Source organism: Parasteatoda tepidariorum, chromosome 6 (assembly GCF_982258835.1).
Source record: "Parasteatoda tepidariorum strain Cologne lab strain chromosome 6, Ptep-v5.0, whole genome shotgun sequence".
Classification (NCBI taxonomy): Eukaryota; Metazoa; Arthropoda; class Arachnida; order Araneae; family Theridiidae; genus Parasteatoda; species Parasteatoda tepidariorum.
Window position 1 is genome coordinate 84,392,270 of NC_141760.1, and position 13,294 is coordinate 84,405,563.

At 28.4% G+C, this 13,294-nt stretch overlaps 1 protein-coding gene across 1 annotated transcript in view; it reads left to right on the forward strand.

Annotated features, from left to right (window-relative positions):
- The window catches only part of LOC107443837 (uncharacterized), a 138,033-nt gene that overhangs the window by 49,477 nt on the left and 75,262 nt on the right, over positions 1 to 13,294 (forward strand). The window contains exons 3-4 of the mRNA XM_071179091.2: positions 3,664 to 3,939; positions 6,159 to 6,452. Of these exons, the coding sequence (XP_071035192.2) occupies positions 3,664 to 3,939; positions 6,159 to 6,452 (570 nt within the window). The remainder of the gene's footprint in view (positions 1 to 3,663; positions 3,940 to 6,158; positions 6,453 to 13,294) is intronic.

Genomic DNA, 13,294 nt, shown 5'->3' on the forward strand with positions numbered 1-13,294 from the left:
AAAATCATGAATGAAAGTACAATTTTTAGAAAAATGAAAACAATCTTTCACCCATTCAAGGAATCCTTTTAATTCTTTTAAAAAACTCGTATTTTTAAAATTTGATTTCTCAGGAACTATACCATTTATTTAATTCAAACTTTCTATTTTGTCATATAAAATTAAATTATTCAAAATAATTTAAAAAATTGTATGCCATACGTATAATTTTGTTTTCGATGATTTACAAATAAAATAATAAATATAATAAAAATTTACAAAAAAGCAATTTTTGGGTGGAGTTTTGTGTAAAAATATGTTTACTTTGTGTAAAAATATGTTTAAAATTTGCCTAAAAAACTTTCGAGATATCTGAAATGCACAAAAAGTAAAAATACAATTATATTGCTTAGATTACTTGAATAAAATTTTGTTTCTTTATCGACAGCTTGAATTGTATTCATAAATTACTTTTTAGCCCAGCAGTTTGTTTGTGTATAAAAATCAACTCGATTGGCGAGTGATGAAATAGTTTCGGGATTTATTAGTTTTGGCTAGCTAATTAATTAGATTCTTAACTTTTGAATAAACCATTTTATATTCATATTTTTGTCTATCTCAATATTTAATAAGCAAAAATTTCCCTTTTACGAATTATTGGCTCATAATTATTTCTTAAAACAGTTGCTTTACTCTGGAAAGGAAATTAAATTGAAGAATTTTGGTACATTTCAGCTGAATTAGCATTTAAATGCAATTTGTTTCATCCCATTTGTTTTAATAGCTAATTGAAATATGCTTAAAATAATTTAAAAGCATAAGTGCAGAAATAGAAACGTAATACAATGAGAAAAAAGTAGGGTAAAAACTATCAGAATATGGTGAAATTTATTGTGTTTCCAGTTAATTGAAAACACCGAAATTCTCGGCAATTTTTATCGAAGTGCTTTGGTAAAATTATCTATAAAGTATGGATTTATAATATGTGATAAAAATTTGGTAAATTTTTATCACGATACCTTAGAGGATGTAACTTTTCAGTTCTGTATTTTTTACTGAATGAGTGGTTATGAGAGCTATCATTTTGAAGATCAGAATTTCCAGCAAGCCGTTACGATATAAACAGAAAAATTACCAAATGAATCATTTAAAGACCGTATATTTTGATTTCATTAAACAAAATTATGTTTTTCTGTTGTTTATAATTTTGTTGTAAAGAAAGGTTATTACTTTACAGAATGGTAGTTTTACCAGACTTTTTTTCGTATACTGTAAACTTCATAAAACCATTTTTGAATAAATAAAATGAAGCGTATATAACAAAATATCAGGTCAAAAATCACTGTAAGTTATTTCGGTTCGAAATAAAACACATACCATTTACGCATTCCAATAAAACATACAAACTTTTATAATACATTACTATTTTATTTAAATATTCCCAATATCGATTTCTTTTGTTTATTAAATATTTTCTAACAATAATGCAAATGCCTTAAAAGTGCTTTGCTTAAACGAGAAAAGCTAAAAAAGTTAACTAAACATAAATGAAATAAGATAGGTACACTTCTAAAATTATAGTTATTTTTAAATGCCCATTCAAATTTCGAAATTACTAACTCAATATAATTAGCCTTATTTGCAAGTCAATATACTTAACAACGAAAATGAATATTCCTATACTAATGTAGACTAAAAATTCCAGGCAGAATTGACTTCAATAATATTCTTCATTACAGTAAAATTCTTTTTATCGTCGTTCATTTATTGCATTTTCATTCTTCGTTTTAAGGAAAGAGGAGGGCTTTTATGCCAAATAAAAAGATTTGGCTTAATCCAGTTTTATCGCTCTTTCCTTTTTGGGTAAATGCCAAAAATTCAAGAGAAAAAAACGTGTTCTTATATGGAAGAATGAATGTTTAAAGAAAGAAAATATAAAGTGTTTCAATATCGAAAGGTATTAGACTTAATGGGTATTATAATATAACAATTTATATTACTTTAGGGTTTTTCGATAATGTTTTAAAGCTAATTAAGATAAATTGCATTTTTCGTTGTTTTAATATCAAAACTTACTTTAAGTTGAAAAAAAAAATGCGGTAAAATTTGAAAGAAAAGATAAAGTAAACATTGAGTTTTATGGCTTACTATTTTAACTAATGTTTTAAAGCTTTTAAGTATGCATAATTAAAGGTTTTACATAATCATAATCAATTTTCATTTTTTTGATTTTAATTAGTTTTTTTTAATCTTATTTTATTAAAAAGATTATTGATGTATTCGTACAATGAAAGAAAATGTGAAACAATACTGACAGCTGCTAAATACAAACAGCTGTTAAAATGTTAAAAAAATGAAAACGTTTTAATGTTAACTTTGCAACGTTAACTTTACAATTTCGACGGATTAAGTGCTATTGGTGATTGCAGTCCCAATAATAATAATAATAATAATAATAATAATAATAATAATAATAATAATAAAACATTTAAACAACTGACTTTTAAAATACGTTTAGTCTTTATTACTTGTGGAATGAATATATTTAACAATAGTTTCATAAAATTAATCCAGTTTCGAATACCATCTGTGGCATTTGTGATTTTTAAATCACTAGTAGGAAAAGTTTATCAGCAAAAAAAGATTTGTTTTTAAAACAAGAATAATTTTTTAATAACATTTATAACGAGTAAATAATTATAATCATGTATTCTTAATAACTATTTTAACTATGATTACATAAAATTATTTGCTACATTTATCATTACGCTCAATATGTATTACAGTAGATATTGCAATACATATGAAAAGTAATATGATACTTACTATTGGATCGGCAATTTAATAGTGTTTATAACTTTTTAAAATACCAGCTTTCACATCGCCATCTTGGATACTTAAAACTTTCGTTTTAAGTTCTTAACTAACTCTTTCGAAAATTAACGACATAAGTTAAATTTAATTAAAAATTTATTCCGAACTTGAAAAAGAAAAAAAAAGAAAAATAGTTCCACTGCCCGGTATTCTCCACATAAATAATTTTTTTAAAAGTCAATTTGATCTAGGTTCGAAAACCAACTGTGGCATTTGTGATTATTAAATCATTAGAGAAGTTTATGCAGTAAAAAATATTTTCTTAAAGGCAAGAATAAACAAGAGTAATTTTTAATATCATTGATAACGAGTGAACTAATTATAATTATCTATTTTCAATAACTATTTCAACTATGATTACATAAAATTGTTTTCCACCATTATCATTACATTCAATATGTATTAAGATACATATTGTAATGCATATGAAAAGTAATATGTTATTGATCCAAGTTCCAATATCATCTTCTGCAATTATTAAATCATTTTCGGATAAATTCAGACAGCAAACAAGTTTAATGTTTAATACTATTGATTATAAGCAAATTAAATTATTATCAGCTATTTTTATTAATCGTTTTTAACTATGATAAATAAAATTGTTTGTTACAGATGAAATTAAGGTGTTACAATATGTATCCGATGTTTAAATTATGATACTTATAATACGCGATGTAGAATAAAATTGTTTATACAGTAAAAAATAGTTTAATTGATATTACTTTTACATACCAGAAATTGTAAATATTTCAACGTATAGATTTTTAATGTTGGATTTGCAAATTTATTGACCATTTATGTTCATTATAGCTCAAAACTGTTTTGGTGGAATCGAATCATTCGAAAAAACAACAGGTACAGCATTTGGTCCATCCGTTGGAACAACAGTTCTTTTACAACAAAACGATCAGGCTCTGACGCGTGATTGTATAAATTTATGCAAACAACAGTCCCAATGCCTTTCCTTTTCTCTGGATTACGCTGGATTCAGATGCAGTTCCTACAATGTCAATTCAATCGGAAGAAGAGAAGCTTTAGAAATTAGGTTAAATAACAACTTCTTCGAAAAGACATGTTTTCATGGAGGTAAATATTGTCATGAACTTAATTTTCAATTTTTGATAAATTTTAGTCAACATTCTTATTCATTTTGATCCAGATTGTGCTCCCTTTTGTGTATATTTTCGAACAATTATTTATTTATTCCAAAGTAAAACTAAAATGTTTTTGCGGTATTTATCCGTTTCGAGCGTCATAAAAATTTACCAATGTATTTATTTTATAGCAGTTACTAAACAGCCAACTCAATTTTGAGTTTACGACTACCAATGCTCAACTCTGTAACCTTGAAATTTAGAATCAAATCTAGAAAACAAGGGAACTCCCGGATCAAGTATCGGGATAAATTTGCTTTCGTGGGGGACCTTTTTAAGGAACCTGTGTTTGCTTTGCATGGAAAGAAAAATCACGAAAACCTCCTATGCTTAGCCTAACGGCGAGGGTCTCTAACCAATAATCCGGCTACTACTGAGGATATTTGACATCAGCATTGCGGTCGGTCCGAGCCATGTGTGGAATTCGTATCGGTCAGTCATCGCAGGGATTCGAACCAGGGGGACTCCATAAGGAGGGGAGAACTCTATCCCCTGAGTCAGCACGGTACATTAGGCTATCGGCGATGGTCTGGGAAACATCCCTGAAGATGGTCCTTAGACATCCCATCACAATTTCGAAGAGGGAATGGCTCCTTCGCTTGCTCCTTTGCTCGTAGCCCAATGACCTGCTCGCTAAGCCGAGCACTTTGCCTTAAAACAGTTTAATGAGGACCGATACCGCGCACCCTTGGCCCTTCCGCAGGTTGATTAAAATGTTCTCCCATACACTTTCCGACCGCAGCCAATGATGCTTGACTACGGTGTTCTACTGTAAACCGTATCTTTACGATCTGCGGAACAGTTAGGGGGTAAGAAAAACAACACGTGAGGACACCGGTGTCCTACCTCCGTCAAAGGATTAAAGATATCCTTTAAGACGTTGAGGCCAAGAGAAATGTATCAATAACATCAGAGTTGAAGAGTTTTCCAAACGAGGACTTAACAAGTTGTTTTCAAAGCTTTCACAGCTGAATACAGAAGCCAATCACATCAAGCGGAGGTTAATTCGAAATATATTAAATGGTTGAGCAATTCATAGAATACTTTTCAGGAGCTATTAAATCAATCCTGGAAAATAACAGCCGGTATTAACCCATTTTAGGCAAAGCATAGCAATTTTATAAAATGTGGTGTTATTTTCACTGAAGTATGCTTAGATTACATTCATTGGGACACAGGAAAAGTTTCATGCATGAAAAATAATATTTTATTTAAAAAATAATATGGTGTGTCTACGCACCATTGGTTGAATCAATGGACACACCCTTTAGTTAAACACTAGTTTTTATGAAATTTGCTTAATTTTTTTTAATTTACAGATCTTTAAACTTTCATCCATCATAAAACATGATTAATCTTAAATGCAATAAATGTACGTTTTCAAGAAGTTGAAATTGCTAATAACCGTTGCAAGTTAAAAAATCTAGAATAGGTTTAAAAATTCTCAGCAGAAAGTGTTTACTCCAATTGAATTACTAATATTTTCGTTAATTAAATTCTTTATCAGGTAAGATTTTACCTGATAAAAAACTTAATTCGTTTCAAAAATATATAAATAGGAAATAACAGTCAACAAGGGCTCAAAAACAGGCCCCCATTTTCAAGAGTTGTCAGACATGAGTGCCGAATTCTACTATTCCAAAATTATTTTCACCCCAGTCACATCAGCTCATCTTAAATCTTCTTTCATTAATTTAATGCCGATTCTTTTGCAAACGATATTAGTTCCTCACCCCCTCTACATAGCAAGTTTAAATGCATTTTACCCTGATTTACCTCTCTCGGGCACTGTGGTTCTTCTTGCTCTGTTTTACATCGTTTTCTCTATGGGCGACTGTGATTTTTCTAGTTTTGTTTCTCCCCTTCACTTTTCCATTTTTCGTTTTATTTTTTTACATCACTTTTGTTTCTCTTTCTTGACGTTTGGCAGGTCTTGAAAATGGAAGCTTGTTTTTTAAGCATTTGAAACAAGTCGACTGGTATCACTTATTTATATATTTTTGATGCAAATAAAGTTTTTAATCAGGTGACATGCGTAACAGTGTTAATAAAAATATTTATTGAAATGGTGCGTTTATTCACTTCTGCCCAAAAATGGGTTAACTCAATTTTTTTGAAAAAATTTTAAAATTCTTAATTTATGATTTTCAGTTCAGAGAAATTTATTCGAGAACCTATGTGGTGATAGACTGTGGGCCTTTGAGAGAGTAAAAGACGCTTTCTTAAATGGTTACGTTGAAAAAGAAGTTCAAAATGTTCAAACAAAGGAAGAATGCGAGAGATTATGCTTGACCGAAATTAACTTCATCTGCCGATCTGCAGACTACGATGAAGTTATGCGGCAATGCAAAATGAGTAAAGAGGACAGGAGATCTCAACCTCAGGCATTTAGAGAAGTCACTGGAAGCAATAGAGATTATTTAGAGAATCAATGTGCTGCATCTGGTAAGAGGCTTAAAATATTCTGAAATAGACTTAGAAACTTCTAATTTAACTTCTATTTACGCAGTCTTTTGATTTGTTATACTGTATTCACATATTTGTAGCCTTAAATTTTTTAAATTGCATACATTTATAATGCTTTTAATACACTTCTCAAATTTTTTTGTACTTCTAGTTGTACCATAATTGCCAGCACAAATGCTTTGATGTTTTTTTAATACCATGATTTAATAAACTTTTGTGTTATATTTTGTTCTTCATGGTATAAACCTTTCCCTAAACTTTTTGTACGTAAGAGCTCATTCTACTCTCTTAAAAAGAACGAGTGAAAATAACTCAACTTGAGTGCTATTTAACTCTTTCATCTAGAAAAAACCGGCCTTCTCATCTTGAGTTAAAATCACTCAAGTGATAGAGTTATATGGAAATAGCTCAATTTGAGTGAAAATAATTTCCCTCAAACTTGAGTTATTTTCACTCGAGTTTGAGTGACTTTCAGTATTACCTGAGTGGATCGTTTTCACTCAAACTTGAGTGATTTTAACTCGTATTTGAGCGATTTTCAGTAAATTGCAGTCAAAATTTTTATTATTAATATACAAAATGTTTGTATTTAGTGGTGCCATCTATCGTAAGCGATAGAAAATACTATAGTTTTTGTTTAAAAAAAGTTCCTTTTGAATGAAAGCCTTATATAGGAATTTTCTTTTTGTCTTAACGATTGTTGAACTTGAATATCGAATTAGATAGTATCGTACTTTTGAAAGTTTTCGCTGTGAGCATATCGACTCTGTGTAACCTGAGGATTCGAACTCGCTTCCTGTCTGTCGTGAGATTGACCGATTAACCCCCTCGGCTACAGTCCTGTGTCAAGACGGCTACAAAGAACTAATTACTTTCATAAGCTGGGTCTCGTTGGCGAGGATAAAGTTTTCATTTGTTAAATCAAAGAAGGTGAATAGCAGCATTTTATGGTAATCCAATTGTTTTGATTGTATACGGTAAAACAACAATTAAATGCATTATTACTTACAGAGTTTTTTTTTTATGAAACATTCCTTATCACTGAAGATTTGAGTTTTTTTTTCTTTCCCTTAAGTTTCCATTTTTCTTTTAAGTTTAATTTTTAAAAATAAGGAGCTCTAAACGAATTTTTAAAGTAAGCAGTTTTATAAATATTATGCTCATTTAGGTTCAATTGAAAATACTATGAGTTATTTTTTTTCGAACAAATTTATTCGTTTAATTTATAAAGCTTTATTTTCAAGCAATAAAAAAGGCATATTCAGTACCCCCCCCCAAGCACTTGGGCGCATTCATCCCCCAGCAAAAAAAAATTTTGCTAACTTCCCCCTTCCATGTTAACTTGTTCGAAATAGTGCTATGTTGCTTCTTTTATTTATGTACTTAAAAAAAAATCTCTCGTCTAAATTCCCCCCCAAACTATTCGTTTTATTTAGTGTAAAAATCCCCCCCCCCCAAGATTTAAGTGGGCGCATCGTGCGCCCACCTTCCCCCCTGATGGGGGCCCCTGGGAATATTGTTTTAAATTGCATAAATTTTTTTAAGACAAATTTCTGAAACTAAGTGAAATTAATAAATTTTTGAGGAAGACGTTTGAAGCTAAAAAATCTGGATTAAACACCCTTTTTCCAACTTAATTTTGCAAACTCTTTTAATATGAATTTGTTTAAAATCCAAACTATATATTTGTTTCGATTAGAAAAAAATAAGTATAATTTTTGTTCTGCAATAATCCTAGCTTAGTATGAATTCGAATAAAAGAAATAACTAATTAACATTAACTACTTGACTTTACTTTAATATTGCTTTTACCATAAACTTTGCTCAAACATAGTTTTAAGTCAAAAAGAAATAAATAATAAAAATTAATAAAAACGACATTTTTAATAAAATTATTAAAATACAGAAATATTTAAATACCTAATTTTAGGTATATTTTAAACTAATTAAATTGTATCGCTTCTGAATTATAAATAATTACATCAAATAAATCAAGCATGTATTTTATGAATTTTAAAACTAAAAAACTAACTCAGTGGCGCGGCAGCCCATTAAGAGGGCCAAGGCCGACTGTGCCCATCTCAGTTTTCTTGACCTTGGGCTCTGGGGTGCAGGAGCATATGTTCCGGTCGGGTGGTCAGCCGAGCGCGGAACCCCCAGTGTTAGTTCCCAAGCATGCTTGGTACTCATTTTATCGACCCACTGAAGGGATGAAAGGCTGAGTCGGCCTTGCCCGGCCGAAGGATCGAACCAAGGACCTGTGGCACGACAGCGCGATTTATGAATTTTAACTATTGTGAATATAGATAGTGTACGTTATTTCCGTTATCAATATATTATCAATATATTCCGTTATCAATATATACCTAACTGTAAGAAATTAATATATAATCAAAAAGAAAAAAATTTATAAAAATTTAATATAACCAGCCAGGAAAACAAGATTGAAGACATCAAACTCTTTCAATTTTACAACAATGCCAAGTAACTGCAGTTTTTCTGCAGATTCATCAGAAAGTATACTTCTGAAACAATGACTGCATCATTATTTCAAATTTACTGCAGAATGACCACGGATTTAAAGTTTCAGTTTTTTCTAAATTTATGATTTTAAAGTGACCTCACTTAAACTCCAGTAATTTTGTAGACAATAGCTAAAAGTTTTTTCGAAATAAATTACTGAGAAATTACTTCTCATTAGCTGCAAAATAACTGCAGTGTTTTTACAGTTAAGATAGCACTACAGAAAATTTGCAGTTAACTCTAGAAAAACTACGAAATTACTTCAGTTCTGTAGAAAAACTACAGTTTATTTTCATCTGGGATGTAGGTATATAAATTCAAATTGAACTTTATTTCATAATAAATATTATTTCTAATTCTGCTCCTATTTTTTTACTATTAATCTATAACTATTGAAATTTTTTAATTTATTTTCATTTTCAAATACTTTAATTAGCATTGTACTTTTAATTAAATATTAATTCTGCATTTTCAATTTTGCCTCGAAAATTGAACTTGAAGAAAAGGGGTAAGAACTTTTATGCTAGCAACAAAGGAAAAATAGTTTGTATAATGTGATAAATACTTTATGAAGTACGAAGATAGTATTAATTCTGAGTTCCAATTAAATAAAAACTAAAAACAGGATAAAAACAGAAAAATTCAAAATACTGCATTATTTTTTTAAATATAATACTTTACACTTTTTCTTTGAATGATATATTTATAATAAAATGCATTGAACATCAGAAGATTCTGATTTGAATGAATGGATATTGGAACTTTCATAAATTAAAGACAGTCAACTTTATTAATAGAAAGCAATTTAAATAACAGCAATTAAAGACTGCATTAACAATAATTTCGTAAATATCTTTTATAAAAGAAGTATGGAATGATATGAAATTAATTATCCAGAAATGTTTTGTACCAAAATTATACATCAAAAAACTAAAACAGGGATATAAATTTATTATATTGAAATAAAATGTTAAAATCATTAAATAATATGAAATCTGAAAAAATTCTAAAACTCTTATCAGATATAATATATTCCCACATGCTTTGACAAAGATTCTAGCATGGAATCAGATTTTTTTAATATTCCATAATCATTCACAATTAACACTTTTAATTTTAATAAATTTTTTTGACAAATAATTTAAATGAATAATATTTTATTGAAAAACGCTGAAAAACAGCTAATTTAAATGTAATGTGTATATAACAAATTCAAAATAAAATTATTTTCAAAATAAAAGCAACAAGGTATATCTACTTACTAAAAAGTAAAACAGCGTCTTCTTCAGAAATACCGTTGTGAACTAAAATTGTTTTAATTCTTCTTAATTCAAAATATTAAATGACATATTCTCCAGAAAAAAAATTAAACGCAAAATAAAAACGAAGACGTAATCTATTTAGATCACAGAACATAAAAATTTTATTAGATTTATTATCCTTTGCTTTTTAAAATAAAACGATAGAAATTCCAGCTTATAGCTCGCACACAATTAAATAATGAATAAATCACTCAAGTTTGATCTAAAAGCACTCAAATATTACTTAATAAATACCACTCAAGTTTGAGTAAACGCAAAGCAAGAATTTCGCTCAAATAAGAATGTATTTCACTCAAGTTGAGTTAAAAAAATTTAACTCTTTTTTGAGTAGGGGAAATAACTCTTTCATTTTAAGAGAGTAGAGTATGCACAGAATAACAGGTAGACATTTTTTATTGCGAATTTATAGTTGGAATTTAGTCTTTTACGTAGAACTACATTAAAAAGTAAAATAATTTTTATCGAAGTTGGACTTCAGTGAGAACTAGTAAATTTAACTGTGGGTGCCTAGATTCTCCCAGGTATGAGGTTGGGTACCAATAATGTACATCCATATGCAACTGAAATATTTATAATATGTGCGAAGAATATTTTCCGAAAAATGAACTTCGGATTAAAAAATAACTTTTTATCCTTTAACAGGTTTTTAAAAATTCTAAACCTGTTCAACCTCAATACCAAGGAAGTTTGTTTCTACCTTAATATGATGCAAAGTTGTACCAGTTTACCATTAAAATGAAACCTTGTTAAATGTCATCACACTATACTAAAGCTAAATTTCTTTGTAACACTTGGTTAATTTCATACATGGTATAATTTAGTAAAATATATGGAATTTGCCTCATGAAAATTGCACCTCGCTATGGTTCAACTTGAATGGAAGGAGTTAATGCAATAATTTATTAAAATCACTTATGGCTCATAACGTAAAAACCGCACTATGTTATCTTTAACGAAAACATGGCTCAATGTAACACTTTTTTTATTAGGATCATACATAGTTTGGTCAACTTTGCACCATGTATGCAACTTGGCGCATAAAATCGACAACAAGTTATGGTTTAAATTGGAAAGAAATATGGTTCAATGCAACATTTTATTGAGATCATATACGGATTAGTTCAACTGTGCACCATATATGTATCTTGCACATAAAATTGATTGCAAGTTATGGTTCAACGTGAATGGGAACATGGCTCAGTGTAACACTTTATTCGGATAATAAACGGTTTGCTCAACTGTGCATTATCTATGCAACTTTGCTCATAAAATTGGCTGGGAATTATGGTTCAACTTAAATATAAATATGGTACAATGCAATATCTTATTTAATTCATACATTGTGCAACTTGGCCCCATATATGCAACGCTTGTTCCAAAAAATTTTTATCATGTTAAGTTCAACGCAAAAGGAACATGATTCAATGTAACACTTTAGTAAACTCATACATCATTAAATTTTTAACAAGTTTTTCTGAGATTGCATATTTTGATACGAGGAAAATAATGGTAGTTGGTAGTGACAACCAAACTGCGTTTTTTATCCTTAAAAAAGAAAAATTAAATAAAAATAGAAGATTGAAATTCGTAAATATTTTCTCAGATAATTTTTTTTTAAAACGATACCAAAAAGAAATAATTAAAAATTTTAAATATTTTTTATTGGAAAGCCGGGAATAAACTAAAAGTGCACAAAAAATGCATTCATATATATGTTTTAAAATTTCTGAGGAGAAAAAAATTTAAGATTTTAAGATCAGTTGTTATTGTTTTACCCTTAAATGTTGAAAACAAAGTAAAATCAAGTTTCGTTTAATTGATTTTGAAATTTTACTGAGAAATTCTTTAAAAATTAACACTATTTAAATTCTGTATTCTCTTTAATAAATGATTGATGAAAGATAAACAATACTTTACTTCATTCATTAGTCGAGTTACTGAAATTTGTAGATAAGGTTGGTTGAATTCTTTACATAAATTTCGAAAGTTTAACTTTTACGAAATTAAATTAGATTAATTTATGCACCAGAGAGTTTGAAAGATTGTTTAATACCAAATCAAAGTTGATTAAAACTCTAAACACATACATGATATTCTTTTTTGTTAAAAGTAATTTTAAAAATTAGCGGGATATAGTGTTTTGTAATTTCATCGTTAAGATAAAAAAGGAGCTTTCCCAAAACAATTACTTAAGACGACTCTCATTGCTTTTAAAATAAATTGATCCACAAAATAAAAAAATATTTAATTTCTGTCTCAGATATATGTTTAAAACAACCCCTTAAAAACGATATCATAAAATTAAAAAGGATTAATGTATGTTTTAAAAAACGTTTCTGTTATGTAATGGACGATATGTACGATTTTAATTATACAAAAAAAAAATCAGTTTTTTAATATTTCAGACACATTTGACATTTAAGAAATATAACAGAAATGTTATATTAATGGCGTCAGAAGAAATATTTCAGTGTTTTAAGATGCAAAGAAAATTTCTTCTGAGACATTTTAGTAGTTAAAGCGTTTTAAAATAATTGTAATAAATATACTAGTAGCATTTTAAAATATTTTCTTCTGTAATAACTGTAATTATAATTAATAAAAAAGCATATTAATAATATTTTGATTAAACTAAAGTACTTCAAGACAGAATCGATCAGTATTTTCCAATCCATGGAGTATTGTTTTCAAACTTATTATAACAATGATAATAGTTTTGAAAAAGTCCTAAGAATGCTTGAAACTTAAAATTCGGTAACTAGGCTCAATACAACTCACTGTGATGAATAAAATAAAACAAAAAACTATCAAAAATACTAATTTATTACTTAATGAAAGAAAATTGTTTTTAAATAACTGTTTAGTTTAAAAAGTTTTAATGCTAATTTTTAACGTAAATTGTTAAAGTTTAAAGTCAAATAATTTTTCTATTAACAGAGGACTTATGAAGAAAAAAAAACATGAACAAATTTAATT